The sequence below is a fragment of the Brachyhypopomus gauderio genome, chromosome 9 (assembly GCF_052324685.1).
Source record: "Brachyhypopomus gauderio isolate BG-103 chromosome 9, BGAUD_0.2, whole genome shotgun sequence".
NCBI classification, from domain to species: domain Eukaryota; kingdom Metazoa; phylum Chordata; class Actinopteri; order Gymnotiformes; family Hypopomidae; genus Brachyhypopomus; species Brachyhypopomus gauderio.
Genome location: NC_135219.1, coordinates 13189492 through 13206392, shown reverse-complemented (window position 1 = coordinate 13206392; position 16901 = coordinate 13189492). Strand labels below are relative to the sequence as shown.

The 16901-nt window shown below is 44.5% G+C and overlaps 4 protein-coding genes across 4 annotated transcripts; all 4 read right to left on the bottom strand.

The window, feature by feature from the left end:
- Window positions 1-37: 37 nt before the first annotated feature.
- Window positions 38-3922, bottom strand: LOC143522340 (uncharacterized). Its single transcript, XM_077016074.1, has 8 exons — window positions 3740-3922; window positions 3467-3659; window positions 3251-3398; window positions 3094-3173; window positions 2567-2653; window positions 573-736; window positions 225-409; window positions 38-139 (listed from the first exon to the last, which is right to left on the bottom strand). The coding sequence occupies exons 1-8, from the start codon at window positions 3867-3869 to the stop codon at window positions 38-40; spliced, it is 1089 nt and encodes a 362-aa protein (XP_076872189.1). The 5' UTR covers window positions 3870-3922.
- A 42-nt stretch (window positions 3923-3964) lies between these two features.
- LOC143522339 (zona pellucida sperm-binding protein 4-like) lies at window positions 3965-8663 on the bottom strand. The gene is made up of 11 exons (XM_077016073.1): window positions 8345-8663; window positions 8078-8262; window positions 7895-7992; window positions 7667-7824; window positions 7394-7586; window positions 7178-7325; window positions 7021-7100; window positions 6494-6580; window positions 4500-4663; window positions 4152-4336; window positions 3965-4066 (listed from the first exon to the last, which is right to left on the bottom strand). The coding sequence occupies exons 1-11, from the start codon at window positions 8652-8654 to the stop codon at window positions 3965-3967; spliced, it is 1710 nt and encodes a 569-aa protein (XP_076872188.1). The 5' UTR covers window positions 8655-8663.
- Window positions 8664-10932: 2269 nt separating this feature from the next.
- LOC143522338 (zona pellucida sperm-binding protein 4-like) lies at window positions 10933-12580 on the bottom strand. The gene is made up of 7 exons (XM_077016072.1): window positions 12262-12580; window positions 11995-12179; window positions 11812-11909; window positions 11583-11740; window positions 11310-11502; window positions 11094-11241; window positions 10933-11016 (listed from the first exon to the last, which is right to left on the bottom strand). The coding sequence occupies exons 1-7, from the start codon at window positions 12569-12571 to the stop codon at window positions 10933-10935; spliced, it is 1176 nt and encodes a 391-aa protein (XP_076872187.1). The 5' UTR covers window positions 12572-12580.
- A 1725-nt stretch (window positions 12581-14305) lies between these two features.
- LOC143522337 (zona pellucida sperm-binding protein 4-like) lies at window positions 14306-16507 on the bottom strand. The gene is made up of 8 exons (XM_077016071.1): window positions 16189-16507; window positions 15922-16106; window positions 15739-15836; window positions 15510-15667; window positions 15237-15429; window positions 15021-15168; window positions 14864-14943; window positions 14306-14423 (listed from the first exon to the last, which is right to left on the bottom strand). The coding sequence occupies exons 1-8, from the start codon at window positions 16496-16498 to the stop codon at window positions 14306-14308; spliced, it is 1290 nt and encodes a 429-aa protein (XP_076872186.1). The 5' UTR covers window positions 16499-16507.
- Window positions 16508-16901: the final 394 nt, after the last annotated feature.

Sequence of the window (16901 nt, the reverse complement as noted above, 5' to 3'; positions counted from 1 at the left end):
ACCCTGCATGAAACTGTGCCATGCAATCATGGTCAACTCACTCATAGTAGCTGTCTCTTGTGATTGCTCCAAGGGGACCGAATCCAACTTCATAGGAAGAGGTCATCTTGTTCTCATACACCAAGTAGTCACCCAGCTCCTGGAATGAAGGAGGTCGCAAGGTAGTACAATTACATTCCAACACAGCCCACATCTAACCCAATGTAGAAGCCCCAAGCACTAACCATCACACGGGTACCACAGGCAGCAACGGGAAACTGGTAGATAGCAAAAGCTGCATTGGAGTCAATTGGCCCACAGGGTCCATTTTCTCCCAATAGGCTGACTGAATCCAGGCTCAGCCTAGGCAGGGTTGTATCCTTGGCCACCACCAATATGAACTGGCCATCTCTTGTGCACTGGACAGTCACTGACAACATCAGGGAGAAAAGCAGGCCAGGTTCAACTCCCAGTTTCAAAAGTAGCAAGGCTAAACACATTCAAACCCTTACCTGTTCTTCCATAGTAGCAGCGTTGTCCATCAAAACAGCAGTTTATAGCTTCACAGTGGGTAGCATTTAAGCCAGACTCACCACAGGCAATCTTGACAGACCCATCTACATTACATTTCTCAGAAACTACAGTTTTGGTCATCTGTTGCTGTTGGTCATGTACCTCAGGAACATGGTGCTGCAGGAGCTGAGAGTTTCTGGCCAATTGTTTATTATCTTGGAAACTCCATTGAGATGCAGCTTCACTAGTGCAACAAGTCAAGGAGACACAAAGACCCACAAGCACAACAGTGACCAACTCTCCTGCCATAGCCTCTGAACTGCAGAGATCTGCAAGTAACTGTTATCCCACTCTGTGATCTTTTTATTTTGCCTATGCTAAAAATTGTTACCAAGCCCTCCCCCTATTTTGTTAGCTATTAATTATTTGCCAGCCGAGTGCAATCATGAACTCTGTGCTGACTACTAAACACTCATGTTTAGGACACATGTTTAGGACTGTTGTGTGATATGCATGTGACATTTTAATCATTTGGACACTCACAGTGCTGGCACATTGGCTCACTGACACCTACCGTTTTTGTTTTGATCATGTTATTCATAAAATTCTGAAAGGTTCTCATTGGTTTGGACTTTTGCTAAGCAGCGACTCAAAGAGTTTCAAAGAGTGTGTGGTTTTTCATTTTAAGAAAATGTAGGGTGGAGAGTTTGACTGACAGACCACAGAGGACAAAACATGTATATGTTACATGTATATAATCTCTCACATTGTGTATAGTATTGGCCAGGCCTTAGCTTAGCCAACCTGCGTTGATGAAAGTAGGCTGTTGTAGTAATGTTATGTGTTCACACATCAAGGTAAAAGCACTTTCATTTAGATTAAATATCTTTCATTTCCAATACGGCAACTTAATTTAATGTCCTTTACACAGTTAGTCTCGTCTGTAATGTCCTTTACACAGTCAGTGTCATGACTGTTGCCTGTGAATGGCTTCGGCCTATATCTGCCGTTTTGAGACATTAGCATTAGGTACAATGGATCCAAGTACAGTAGAACCCCAGAACTCGACGCTAATTCGTTGTGGAAGGAGCGTCGAGAAGCGATGCAGTCGAGTTCCGAATGAATTTTCCCCATAAGAAATAACTGAAAACGGATTAATCTGTTCTCAACCATCAAGTTGAATTCCAATGCTAAGTCCGGCACACGAAGGCATTTTTCAACTTTATTGGTTCTTATCGTTTCCGCTTCTGCTTTTCTCCCATGTTTTTGTCTAAAACAGTACAAAAAAACAAAAATACAGCAAACGCTTGGAGCACAGCCTCAAAATGGTTTAAAACCCATTGAACAACAAGGCCAACTAACGGCATGTGACCGAAGCACAAACTGTATGTTGTTTACAAAAGTTATGCGAGGCGGGTCGGATTCCGAAGTTTTGTTCGATGCTCCGAGACGAACTTTTCTCAAAATTCGAACTCCGAAAATGTCGAGTTCCGGGGTTCTACTGTACAATAATGGAAGTATGACAAGGTAGCATGATTTATGTAGATAGCAATTAAATATTTAATCATTTATGAATGCAGCTTTCATAGTTGATAGAAGAGGAAATAACATTACTTATTTGCTTGATAACATTGTGCTTGGTTTGGCAAAAATGGCCTAAATATTACAGTTCAAAAATATTATAGCCTTGTGTACACTTCATATTTAGCTGTATAGTTCTGGACTGCGATAACATTTAACAGTAAAATCTGGATAGATGAATTCATGGTGAAGGAACTCTGGTTCTCATGGATCATAAAACCTGGGTTGCCCTTTCTCCAGTGGGTTCAGGCTTTTGATCGATCAGTTATGGAGAACTGCATTCTAGTACCTCAAATCAACCTGTCCTCTATGGTCGTCAGCTGTTCCAAGTGCATGTCAGAGCTAGGGAATGACATTGCTTCCATCATATAGGATGCAAAGTATAAAGCAAAAAGGACATTCTAAAAAACAGACAGTGCAAGAGTATGACCTGAAGGACACCACAACCACAAGGTCAAAAGGCTATATGCTCCCATCAGCCACACCCTCTGACCCTTCTTCCTCCCATTTACGGATCCAAGGTAGCGAGAACTTACACCTCCCCTGCCACTTCAGAGAGCCATTGGCTTGGCTGTGACACCTAGGTACACATAGTGGATGGTGCCACACACTACCAGTAAAGTGCCCTCCCCAATTTCTTTAATGACATCCATGTGCCTTATACACATCACAACTGCATAGCTCCTGCAAAGTGTCATTGTTTGCTAGATAATCCAGCAATGTAGTTATTAAATAATGTATGGAAGAATGCCCACTCCAGTATCTAAGGTAGAACATGCAAGAGCAATAACCACCCCCAAACAAGCATTTGAGAACACAGCCTTTATTGCATTAGGGTTTGATCTCAGGTGGTGAGCTTCAGGCCATTTCTGTAAAGACAACTCTTCCACTGGACACCACAGCAGATTCAGGAGGAGCCTCCCATTCTTCTGGCGCATGTCTCCCTGGTGAGCAGCAAAGGAGAAGGTTCAGACCATATAAGCAACATGGGAAACAAGGGACCTGCACTGAGGACTCTACCCACTTTCTCTGCCACAGCTTGGTTCACAGCTGTCTGTTGCACTTGGATGACACACGGCTGTACTGCAGTGGATATAGACCTGGGAACAACGTTACAACTAAGCAAGGGCCGGACATGGCATTGTACAAATGGCTGGGACAAGGTTAAAGCCATTACCTGGTTGTGCAAGGGAGCCATGGAGGTTTGATCCACAAAGGTGAACATCTTGAGGACAAAGCGCTTGTAATGGGTAGGGAACGGAACTGCAGACGACCCCTCAACTGGAACCAACTGAGTCAGGTAGCGGTCATCCTTGTAGGGGCACCTTTGGAATACACCAGGTCAACACCAGCCTGCACTGGAACACTAGTGGGAAGCAATTCTACAACCTACCCATTCACTAGAAGGTCCCACTCGGGAAGGCTGAAGGGGTTAGGGGAAGAGGTTGCCCAGCAGCGTCCCAGGGTCAGGACAATATTGGGGTCAGACCTGTCCAGGATACGCACTTCCACATAGACCGGCTCTCTCAGCACCTTGGTCACAGGGTAATCAGCATCCGTGTAGTAGGAGGTGTAGGCTGCCCGTGCTGTCAGCAGACAGGCAAAGTGGTTTTCGAAGCCCTTCATAAACAAAGCTCATACTAGCATCCAGAATGACGATACTCACCTTCCACACACCCCTTTGTGGTGCACTGACCATTAGCTATTCTTAGCTCTACCCTGAGGGGTCCAGGAGCAACTACAGGTAGAGGGGGCTCGTTGGCATAGTGCTGAATAGGCAGTGTTGCAACGCTCATACCGTAATACCTACACTGGAAGTAAAGTCTTGCACAAGGAATACAAAAGTGAGCACAAACCCTGCATGAAACTGTGCCATGCAATCATGGTCAACTCACTCATAGTAGCTGTCTCTTGTGATTGCTCCAAGGGGACCGAATCCAACTTCATAGGAAGAGGTCATCTTGTTCTCATACACCAAGTAGTCACCCAGCTCCTGGAATGAAGGAGGTCGCAAGGTAGTACAATTACATTCCAACACAGCCCACATCTAACCCAATGTAGAAGCCCCAAGCACTAACCATCACACGGGTACCACAGGCAGCAACGGGAAACTGGTAGATAGCAAAAGCTGCATTGGAGTCAATTGGCCCACAGGGTCCATTTTCTCCCAATAGGCTGACTGAATCCAGGCTCAGCCTAGGCAGGGTTGTATCCTTGGCCACCACCAATATGAACTGGCCATCTCTTGTGCACTGGACAGTCACTGACAACATCAGGGAGAAAAGCAGGCCAGGTTCAACTCCCAGTTTCAAAAGTAGCAAGGCTAAACACATTCAAACCCTTACCTGTTCTTCCATAGTAGCAGCGTTGTCCATCAAAACAGCAGTTTATAGCTTCACAGTGGGTAGCATTTAAGCCAGACTCACCACAGGCAATCTTGACAGACCCATCTACATTACATTTCTCAGAAACTACAGTTTTGGTCATCTGTTGCTGTTGGTCATGTACCTCAGGAACATGGTGCTGCAGGAGCTGAGAGTTTCTGGCCAATTGTTTATTATCTTGGAAACTCCATTGAGATGCAGCTTCACTAGTGCAACAAGTCAAGGAGACACAAAGACCCACAAGCACAACAGTGACCAACTCTCCTGCCATAGCCTCTGAACTGCAGAGATCTGCAAGTAACTGTTATCCCACTCTGTGATCTTTTTATTTTGACTATGCTAAAAATTGTTACCAAGCCCTCCCCCTATTTTGTTAGCTATTAATTATTTGCCAGCCGAGTGCAATCATGAACTCTGTGCTGACTACTAAACACTCATGTTTAGGACACATGTTTAGGACTGTTGTGTGATATGCATGTGACATTTTAATCATTTGGACACTCACAGTGCTGGCACATTGGCTCACTGACACCTACCGTTTTTGTTTTGATCATGTTATTCATAAAATTCTGAAAGGTTCTCATTGGTTTGGACTTTTGCTAAGCAGCGACTCAAAGAGTTTCAAAGAGTGTGTGGTTTTTCATTTTAAGAAAACGTAGGGTGGAGAGTTTGACTGACAGACCACAGAGGACAAAACATGTATATGTTACATGTATATAATCTCTCACATTGTGTATAGTATTGGCCAGGCCTTAGCTTAGCCAACCTGCGTTGATGAAAGTAGGCTGTTGTAGTAATGTTATGTGTTCACACATCAAGGTAAAAGCACTTTCATTTAGATTAAATATCTTTCATTTCCAATACGGCAACTTAATTTAATGTCCTTTACACAGTTAGTCTCGTCTGTAATGTCCTTTACACAGTCAGTGTCATGACTGTTGCCTGTGAATGGCTTCGGCCTATATCTGCCGTTTTGAGACATTAGCATTAGGTACAATGGATCCAAGTACAGTAGAACCCCAGAACTCGACGCTAATTCGTTGTGGAAGGAGCGTCGAGAAGCGATGCAGTCGAGTTCCGAATGAATTTTCCCCATAAGAAATAACTGAAAACGGATTAATCTGTTCTCAACCATCAAGTTGAATTCCAATGCTAAGTCCGGCACACGAAGGCATTTTTCAACTTTATTGGTTCTTATCGTTTCCGCTTCTGCTTTTCTCCCATGTTTTTGTCTAAAACAGTACAAAAAAACAAAAATACAGCAAACGCTTGGAGCACAGCCTCAAAATGGTTTAAAACCCATTGAACAACAAGGCCAACTAACGGCATGTGACCGAAGCACAAACTGTATGTTGTTTACAAAAGTTATGCGAGGCGGGTCGGATTCCGAAGTTTTGTTCGATGCTCCGAGACGAACTTTTCTCAAAATTCGAACTCCGAAAATGTCGAGTTCCGGGGTTCTACTGTACAATAATGGAAGTATGACAAGGTAGCATGATTTATGTAGATAGCAATTAAATATTTAATCATTTATGAATGCAGCTTTCATAGTTGATAGAAGAGGAAATAACATTACTTATTTGCTTGATAACATTGTGCTTGGTTTGGCAAAAATGGCCTAAATATTACAGTTCAAAAATATTATAGCCTTGTGTACACTTCATATTTAGCTGTATAGTTCTGGACTGCGATAACATTTAACAGTAAAATCTGGATAGATTAATTCATGGTGAAGGAACTCTGGTTCTCATGGATCATAAAACCTGGGTTGCCCTTTCTCCAGTGGGTTCAGGCTTTTGATCGATCAGTTATGGAGAACTGCATTCTAGTACCTCAAATCAACCTGTCCTCTATGGTCGTCAGCTGTTCCAAGTGCATGTCAGAGCTAGGGAATGACATTGCTTCCATCATATAGGATGCAAAGTATAAAGCAAAAAGGACATTCTAAAAAACAGACAGTGCAAGAGTATGACCTGAAGGACACCACAACCACAAGGTCAAAAGGCTATATGCTCCCATCAGCCACACCCTCTGACCCTTCTTCCTCCCATTTACGGATCCAAGGTAGCGAGAACTTACACCTCCCCTGCCACTTCAGAGAGCCATTGGCTTGGCTGTGACACCTAGGTACACATAGTGGATGGTGCCACACACTACCAGTAAAGTGCCCTCCCCAATTTCTTTAATGACATCCATGTGCCTTATACACATCACAACTGCATAGCTCCTGCAAAGTGTCATTGTTTGCTAGATAATCCAGCAATGTAGTTATTAAATAATGTATGGAAGAATGCCCACTCCAGTATCTAAGGTAGAACATGCAAGAGCAATAACCACCCCCAAACAAGCATTTGAGAACACAGCCTTTATTGCATTAGGGTTTGATCTCAGGTGGTGAGCTTCAGGCCATTTCTGTAAAGACAACTCTTCCACTGGACACCACAGCAGATTCAGGAGGAGCCTCCCATTCTTCTGGCGCATGTCTCCCTGGTGAGCAGCAAAGGAGAAGGTTCAGACCATATAAGCAACATGGGAAACAAGGGACCTGCACTGAGGACTCTACCCACTTTCTCTGCCACAGCTTGGTTCACAGCTGTCTGTTGCACTTGGATGACACACGGCTGTACTGCAGTGGATATAGACCTGGGAACAACGTTACAACTAAGCAAGGGCCGGACATGGCATTGTACAAATGGCTGGGACAAGGTTAAAGCAATTACCTGGTTGTGCAAGGGAGCCATGGAGGTTCGATCCACAAAGGTGAACATCTTGAGGACAAAGCGCTTGTAATGGGTAGGGAACGGAACTGCAGACGACCCCTCAACTGGAACCAACTGAGTCAGGTAGCGGTCATCCTTGTAGGGGCACCTTTGGAATACACCAGGTCAACACCAGCCTGCACTGGAACACTAGTGGGAAGCAATTCTACAACCTACCCATTCACTAGAAGGTCCCACTCGGGAAGGCTGAAGGGGTTAGGGGAAGAGGTTGCCCAGCAGCGTCCCAGGGTCAGGACAATATTGGGGTCAGACCTGTCCAGGATACGCACTTCCACATAGACCGGCTCTCTCAGCACCTTGGTCACAGGGTAATCAGCATCCGTGTAGTAGGAGGTGTAGGCTGCCCGTGCTGTCAGCAGACAGGCAAAGTGGTTTTCGAAGCCCTTCATAAACAAAGCTCATACTAGCATCCAGAATGACGATACTCACCTTCCACACACCCCTTTGTGGTGCACTGACCATTAGCTATTCTTAGCTCTACCCTGAGGGGTCCAGGAGCAACTACAGGTAGAGGGGGCTCGTTGGCATAGTGCTGAATAGGCAGTGTTGCAACGCTCATACCGTAATACCTACACTGGAAGTAAAGTCTTGCACAAGGAATACAAAGTGAGCACAAACCCTGCATGAAACTGTGCCATGCAATCATGGTCAACTCACTCATAGTAGCTGTCTCTTGTGATTGCTCCAAGGGGACCGAATCCAACTTCATAGGAAGAGGTCATCTTGTTCTCATACACCAAGTAGTCACCCAGCTCCTGGAATGAAGGAGGTCGCAAGGTAGTACAATTACATTCCAACACAGCCCACATCTAACCCAATGTAGAAGCCCCAAGCACTAACCATCACACGGGTACCACAGGCAGCAACGGGAAACTGGTAGATAGCAAAAGCTGCATTGGAGTCAATTGGCCCACAGGGTCCATTTTCTCCCAATAGGCTGACTGAATCCAGGCTCAGCCTAGGCAGGGTTGTATCCTTGGCCACCACCAATATGAACTGGCCATCTCTTGTGCACTGGACAGTCACTGACAACATCAGGGAGAAAAGCAGGCCAGGTTCAACTCCCAGTTTCAAAAGTAGCAAGGCTAAACACATTCAAACCCTTACCTGTTCTTCCATAGTAGCAGCGTTGTCCATCAAAACAGCAGTTTATAGCTTCACAGTGGGTAGCATTTAAGCCAGACTCACCACAGGCAATCTTGACAGACCCATCTACATTACATTTCTCAGAAACTACAGTTTTGGTCATCTGTTGCTGTTGGTCATGTACCTCAGGAACATGGTGCTGCAGGAGCTGAGAGTTTCTGGCCAATTGTTTATTATCTTGGAAACTCCATTGAGATGCAGCTTCACTAGTGCAACAAGTCAAGGAGACACAAAGACCCACAAGCACAACAGTGACCAACTCTCCTGCCATAGCCTCTGAACTGCAGAGATCTGCAAGTAACTGTTATCCCACTCTGTGATCTTTTTATTTTGCCTATGCTAAAAATTGTTACCAAGCCCTCCCCCTATTTTGTTAGCTATTAATTATTTGCCAGCCGAGTGCAATCATGAACTCTGTGCTGACTACTAAACACTCATGTTTAGGACACATGTTTAGGACTGTTGTGTGATATGCATGTGACATTTTAATCATTTGGACACTCACAGTGCTGGCACATTGGCTCACTGACACCTACCGTTTTTGTTTTGATCATGTTATTCATAAAATTCTGAAAGGTTCTCATTGGTTTGGACTTTTGCTAAGCAGCGACTCAAAGAGTTTCAAAGAGTGTGTGGTTTTTCATTTTAAGAAAATGTAGGGTGGAGAGTTTGACTGACAGACCACAGAGGACAAAACATGTATATGTTACATGTATATAATCTCTCACATTGTGTATAGTATTGGCCAGGCCTTAGCTTAGCCAACCTGCGTTGATGAAAGTAGGCTGTTGTAGTAATGTTATGTGTTCACACATCAAGGTAAAAGCACTTTCATTTAGATTAAATATCTTTAATTTCCATTACGGCAACTTAATTTAATGTCCTTTACACAGTTAGTCTCGTCTGTAATGTCCTTTACACAGTCAGTGTCATGACTGTTGCCTGTGAATGGCTTCGGCCTATATCTGCCGTTTTGAGACATTAGCATTAGGTACAATGGATCCAAGTACAGTAGAACCCCAGAACTCGACGCTAATTCGTTGTGGAAGGAGCGTCGAGAAGCGATGCAGTCGACTTCCGAATGAATTTTCCCCATAAGAAATAACTGAAAACGGATTAATCTGTTCTCAACCATCAAGTTGAATTCCAATGCTAAGTCCGGCACACGAAGGCATTTTTCAACTTTATTGGTTCTTATCGTTTCCGCTTCTGCTTTTCTCCCATGTTTTTGTCTAAAACAGTACAAAAAAACAAAAATACAGCAAACGCTTGGAGCACAGCCTCAAAATGGTTTAAAACCCATTGAACAACAAGGCCAACTAACGGCATGTGACCGAAGCACAAACTGTATGTTGTTTACAAAAGTTATGCGAGGCGGGTCGGATTCCGAAGTTTTGTTCGATGCTCCGAGACGAACTTTTCTCAAAATTCGAACTCCGAAAATGTCGAGTTCCGGGGTTCTACTGTACAATAATTGAAGTATGACAAGGTAGCATGATTTATGTAGATAGCAATTAAATATTTAATCATTTATGAATGCAGCTTTCATAGTTGATAGAAGAGGAAATAACATTACTTATTTGCTTGATAACATTGTGCTTGGTTTGGCAAAAATGGCCTAAATATTACAGTTCAAAAATATTATAGCCTTGTGTACACTTCATATTTAGCTGTATAGTTCTGGACTGCGATAACATTTAACAGTAAAATCTGGATAGATGAATTCATGGTGAAGGAACTCTGGTTCTCATGGATCATAAAACCTGGGTTGCCCTTTCTCCAGTGGGTTCAGGCTTTTGATCGATCAGTTATGGAGAACTGCATTCTAGTACCTCAAATCAACCTGTCCTCTATGGTCGTCAGCTGTTCCAAGTGCATGTCAGAGCTAGGGAATGACATTGCTTCCATCATATAGGATGCAAAGTATAAAGCAAAAAGGACATTCTAAAAAACAGACAGTGCAAGAGTATGACCTGAAGGACACCACAACCACAAGGTCAAAAGGCTATATGCTCCCATCAGCCACACCCTCTGACCCTTCTTCCTCCCATTTACGGATCCAAGGTAGCGAGAACTTACACCTCCCCTGCCACTTCAGAGAGCCATTGGTTTGGCTGTGACACCTAGTGGATGGTGCCACACACTACCAGTAAAGTGCCCTCCCCAATTTCTTTAATGACATCCATGTGCCTTATACACATCACAACTGCATAGCTCCTGCAAAGTGTCATTGTTTGCTAGATAATCCAGCAATGTAGTTATTAAATAATGTATGGAAGAATGCCCACTCCAGTATCTAAGGTAGAACATGCAAGAGCAATAACCACCCCCAAACAAGCATTTGAGAACACAGCCTTTATTGCATTAGGGTTTGATCTCAGGTGGTGAGCTTCAGGCCATTTCTGTAAAGACAACTCTTCCACTGGACACCACAGCAGATTCAGGAGGAGCCTCCCATTCTTCTGGCGCATGTCTCCCTGGTGAGCAGCAAAGGAGAAGGTTCAGACCATATAAGCAACATGGGAAACAAGGGACCTGCACTGAGGACTCTACCCACTTTCTCTGCCACAGCTTGGTTCACAGCTGTCTGTTGCACTTGGATGACACACGGCTGTACTGCAGTGGATATAGACCTGGGAACAACGTTACAACTAAGCAAGGGCCGGACATGGCATTGTACAAATGGCTGGGACAAGGTTAAAGCCATTACCTGGTTGTGCAAGGGAGCCATGGAGGTTTGATCCACAAAGGTGAACATCTTGAGGACAAAGCGCTTGTAATGGGTAGGGAACGGAACTGCAGACGACCCCTCAACTGGAACCAACTGAGTCAGGTAGCGGTCATCCTTGTAGGGGCACCTTTGGAATACACCAGGTCAACACCAGCCTGCACTGGAACACTAGTGGGAAGCAATTCTACAACCTACCCATTCACTAGAAGGTCCCACTCGGGAAGGCTGAAGGGGTTAGGGGAAGAGGTTGCCCAGCAGCGTCCCAGGGTCAGGACAATATTGGGGTCAGACCTGTCCAGGATACGCACTTCCACATAGACCGGCTCTCTCAGCACCTTGGTCACAGGGTAATCAGCATCCGTGTAGTAGGAGGTGTAGGCTGCCCGTGCTGTCAGCAGACAGGCAAAGTGGTTTTCGAAGCCCTTCATAAACAAAGCTCATACTAGCATCCAGAATGACGATACTCACCTTCCACACACCCCTTTGTGGTGCACTGACCATTAGCTATTCTTAGCTCTACCCTGAGGGGTCCAGGAGCAACTACAGGTAGAGGGGGCTCGTTGGCATAGTGCTGAATAGGCAGTGTTGCAACGCTCATACCGTAATACCTACACTGGAAGTAAAGTCTTGCACAAGGAATACAAAAGTGAGCACAAACCCTGCATGAAACTGTGCCATGCAATCATGGTCAACTCACTCATAGTAGCTGTCTCTTGTGATTGCTCCAAGGGGACCGAATCCAACTTCATAGGAAGAGGTCATCTTGTTCTCATACACCAAGTAGTCACCCAGCTCCTGGAATGAAGGAGGTCGCAAGGTAGTACAATTACATTCCAACACAGCCCACATCTAACCCAATGTAGAAGCCCCAAGCACTAACCATCACACGGGTACCACAGGCAGCAACGGGAAACTGGTAGATAGCAAAAGCTGCATTGGAGTCAATTGGCCCACAGGGTCCATTTTCTCCCAATAGGCTGACTGAATCCAGGCTCAGCCTAGGCAGGGTTGTATCCTTGGCCACCACCAATATGAACTGGCCATCTCTTGTGCACTGGACAGTCACTGACAACATCAGGGAGAAAAGCAGGCCAGGTTCAACTCCCAGTTTCAAAAGTAGCAAGGCTAAACACATTCAAACCCTTACCTGTTCTTCCATAGTAGCAGCGTTGTCCATCAAAACAGCAGTTTATAGCTTCACAGTGGGTAGCATTTAAGCCAGACTCACCACAGGCAATCTTGACAGACCCATCTACATTACATTTCTCAGAAACTACAGTTTTGGTCATCTGTTGCTGTTGGTCATGTACCTCAGGAACATGGTGCTGCAGGAGCTGAGAGTTTCTGGCCAATTGTTTATTATCTTGGAAACTCCATTGAGATGCAGCTTCACTAGTGCAACAAGTCAAGGAGACACAAAGACCCACAAGCACAACAGTGACCAACTCTCCTGCCATAGCCTCTGAACTGCAGAGATCTGCAAGTAACTGTTATCCCACTCTGTGATCTTTTTATTTTGCCTATGCTAAAAATTGTTACCAAGCCCTCCCCCTATTTTGTTAGCTATTAATTATTTGCCAGCCGAGTGCAATCATGAACTCTGTGCTGACTACTAAACACTCATGTTTAGGACACATGTTTAGGACTGTTGTGTGATATGCATGTGACATTTTAATCATTTGGACACTCACAGTGCTGGCACATTGGCTCACTGACACCTACCGTTTTTGTTTTGATCATGTTATTCATAAAATTCTGAAAGGTTCTCATTGGTTTGGACTTTTGCTAAGCAGCGACTCAAAGAGTTTCAAAGAGTGTGTGGTTTTTCATTTTAAGAAAATGTAGGGTGGAGAGTTTGACTGACAGACCACAGAGGACAAAACATGTATATGTTACATGTATATAATCTCTCACATTGTGTATAGTATTGGCCAGGCCTTAGCTTAGCCAACCTGCGTTGATGAAAGTAGGCTGTTGTAGTAATGTTATGTGTTCACACATCAAGGTAAAAGCACTTTCATTTAGATTAAATATCTTTAATTTCCATTACGGCAACTTAATTTAATGTCCTTTACACAGTTAGTCTCGTCTGTAATGTCCTTTACACAGTCAGTGTCATGACTGTTGCATGTGAATGGCTTCGGCCTATATCTGCCGTTTTGAGACATTAGCATTAGGTACAATGGATCCAAGTACAGTAGAACCCCAGAACTCGACGCTAATTCGTTGTGGAAGGAGCGTCGAGAAGCGATGCAGTCGACTTCCGAATGAATTTTCCCCATAAGAAATAACTGAAAACGGATTAATCTGTTCTCAACCATCAAGTTGAATTCCAATGCTAAGTCCGGCACACGAAGGCATTTTTCAACTTTATTGGTTCTTATCGTTTCCGCTTCTGCTTTTCTCCCATGTTTTTGTCTAAAACAGTACAAAAAAACAAAAATACAGCAAACGCTTGGAGCACAGCCTCAAAATGGTTTAAAACCCATTGAACAACAAGGCCAACTAACGGCATGTGACCGAAGCACAAACTGTATGTTGTTTACAAAAGTTATGCGAGGCGGGTCGGATTCCGAAGTTTTGTTCGATGCTCCGAGACGAACTTTTCTCAAAATTCGAACTCCGAAAATGTCGAGTTCCGGGGTTCTACTGTACAATAATTGAAGTATGACAAGGTAGCATGATTTATGTAGATAGCAATTAAATATTTAATCATTTATGAATGCAGCTTTCATAGTTGATAGAAGAGGAAATAACATTACTTATTTGCTTGATAACATTGTGCTTGGTTTGGCAAAAATGGCCTAAATATTACAGTTCAAAAATATTATAGCCTTGTGTACACTTCATATTTAGCTGTATAGTTCTGGACTGCGATAACATTTAACAGTAAAATCTGGATAGATGAATTCATGGTGAAGGAACTCTGGTTCTCATGGATCATAAAACCTGGGTTGCCCTTTCTCCAGTGGGTTCAGGCTTTTGATCGATCAGTTATGGAGAACTGCATTCTAGTACCTCAAATCAACCTGTCCTCTATGGTCGTCAGCTGTTCCAAGTGCATGTCAGAGCTAGGGAATGACATTGCTTCCATCATATAGGATGCAAAGTATAAAGCAAAAAGGACATTCTAAAAAACAGACAGTGCAAGAGTATGACCTGAAGGACACCACAACCACAAGGTCAAAAGGCTATATGCTCCCATCAGCCACACCCTCTGACCCTTCTTCCTCCCATTTACGGATCCAAGGTAGCGAGAACTTACACCTCCCCTGCCACTTCAGAGAGCCATTGGCTTGGCTGTGACACCTAGGTACACATAGTGGATGGTGCCACACACTACCAGTAAAGTGCCCTCCCCAATTTCTTTAATGACATCCATGTGCCTTATACACATCACAACTGCATAGCTCCTGCAAAGTGTCATTGTTTGCTAGATAATCCAGCAATGTAGTTATTAAATAATGTATGGAAGAATGCCCACTCCAGTATCTAAGGTAGAACATGCAAGAGCAATAACCACCCCCAAACAAGCATTTGAGAACACAGCCTTTATTGCATTAGGGTTTGATCTCAGGTGGTGAGCTTCAGGCCATTTCTGTAAAGACAACTCTTCCACTGGACACCACAGCAGATTCAGGAGGAGCCTCCCATTCTTCTGGCGCATGTCTCCCTGGTGAGCAGCAAAGGAGAAGGTTCAGACCATATAAGCAACATGGGAAACAAGGGACCTGCACTGAGGACTCTACCCACTTTCTCTGCCACAGCTTGGTTCACAGCTGTCTGTTGCACTTGGATGACACACGGCTGTACTGCAGTGGATATAGACCTGGGAACAACGTTACAACTAAGCAAGGGCCGGACATGGCATTGTACAAATGGCTGGGACAAGGTTAAAGCCATTACCTGGTTGTGCAAGGGAGCCATGGAGGTTTGATCCACAAAGGTGAACATCTTGAGGACAAAGCGCTTGTAATGGGTAGGGAACGGAACTGCAGACGACCCCTCAACTGGAACCAACTGAGTCAGGTAGCGGTCATCCTTGTAGGGGCACCTTTGGAATACACCAGGTCAACACCAGCCTGCACTGGAACACTAGTGGGAAGCAATTCTACAACCTACCCATTCACTAGAAGGTCCCACTCGGGAAGGCTGAAGGGGTTAGGGGAAGAGGTTGCCCAGCAGCGTCCCAGGGTCAGGACAATATTGGGGTCAGACCTGTCCAGGATACGCACTTCCACATAGACCGGCTCTCTCAGCACCTTGGTCACAGGGTAATCAGCATCCGTGTAGTAGGAGGTGTAGGCTGCCCGTGCTGTCAGCAGACAGGCAAAGTGGTTTTCGAAGCCCTTCATAAACAAAGCTCATACTAGCATCCAGAATGACGATACTCACCTTCCACACACCCCTTTGTGGTGCACTGACCATTAGCTATTCTTAGCTCTACCCTGAGGGGTCCAGGAGCAACTACAGGTAGAGGGGGCTCGTTGGCATAGTGCTGAATAGGCAGTGTTGCAACGCTCATACCGTAATACCTACACTGGAAGTAAAGTCTTGCACAAGGAATACAAAAGTGAGCACAAACCCTGCATGAAACTGTGCCATGCAATCATGGTCAACTCACTCATAGTAGCTGTCTCTTGTGATTGCTCCAAGGGGACCGAATCCAACTTCATAGGAAGAGGTCATCTTGTTCTCATACACCAAGTAGTCACCCAGCTCCTGGAATGAAGGAGGTCGCAAGGTAGTACAATTACATTCCAACACAGCCCACATCTAACCCAATGTAGAAGCCCCAAGCACTAACCATCACACGGGTACCACAGGCAGCAACGGGAAACTGGTAGATAGCAAAAGCTGCATTGGAGTCAATTGGCCCACAGGGTCCATTTTCTCCCAATAGGCTGACTGAATCCAGGCTCAGCCTAGGCAGGGTTGTATCCTTGGCCACCACCAATATGAACTGGCCATCTCTTGTGCACTGGACAGTCACTGACAACATCAGGGAGAAAAGCAGGCCAGGTTCAACTCCCAGTTTCAAAAGTAGCAAGGCTAAACACATTCAAACCCTTACCTGTTCTTCCATAGTAGCAGCGTTGTCCATCAAAACAGCAGTTTATAGCTTCACAGTGGGTAGCATTTAAGCCAGACTCACCACAGGCAATCTTGACAGACCCATCTACATTACATTTCTCAGAAACTACAGTTTTGGTCATCTGTTGCTGTTGGTCATGTACCTCAGGAACATGGTGCTGCAGGAGCTGAGAGTTTCTGGCCAATTGTTTATTATCTTGGAAACTCCATTGAGATGCAGCTTCACTAGTGCAACAAGTCAAGGAGACACAAAGACCCACAAGCACAACAGTGACCAACTCTCCTGCCATAGCCTCTGAACTGCAGAGATCTGCAAGTAACTGTTATCCCACTCTGTGATCTTTTTATTTTGCCTATGCTAAAAATTGTTACCAAGCCCTCCCCCTATTTTGTTAGCTATTAATTATTTGCCAGCCGAGTGCAATCATGAACTCTGTGCTGACTACTAAACACTCATGTTTAGGACACATGTTTAGGACTGTTGTGTGATATGCATGTGACATTTTAATCATTTGGACACTCACAGTGCTGGCACATTGGCTCACTGACACCTACCGTTTTTGTTTTGATCATGTTATTCATAAAATTCTGAAAGGTTCTCATTGGTTTGGACTTTTGCTAAGCAGCGACTCAAAGAGTTTCAAAGAGTGTGTGGTTTTTCATTTTAAGAAAATGTAGGGTGGAGAGTTTGAC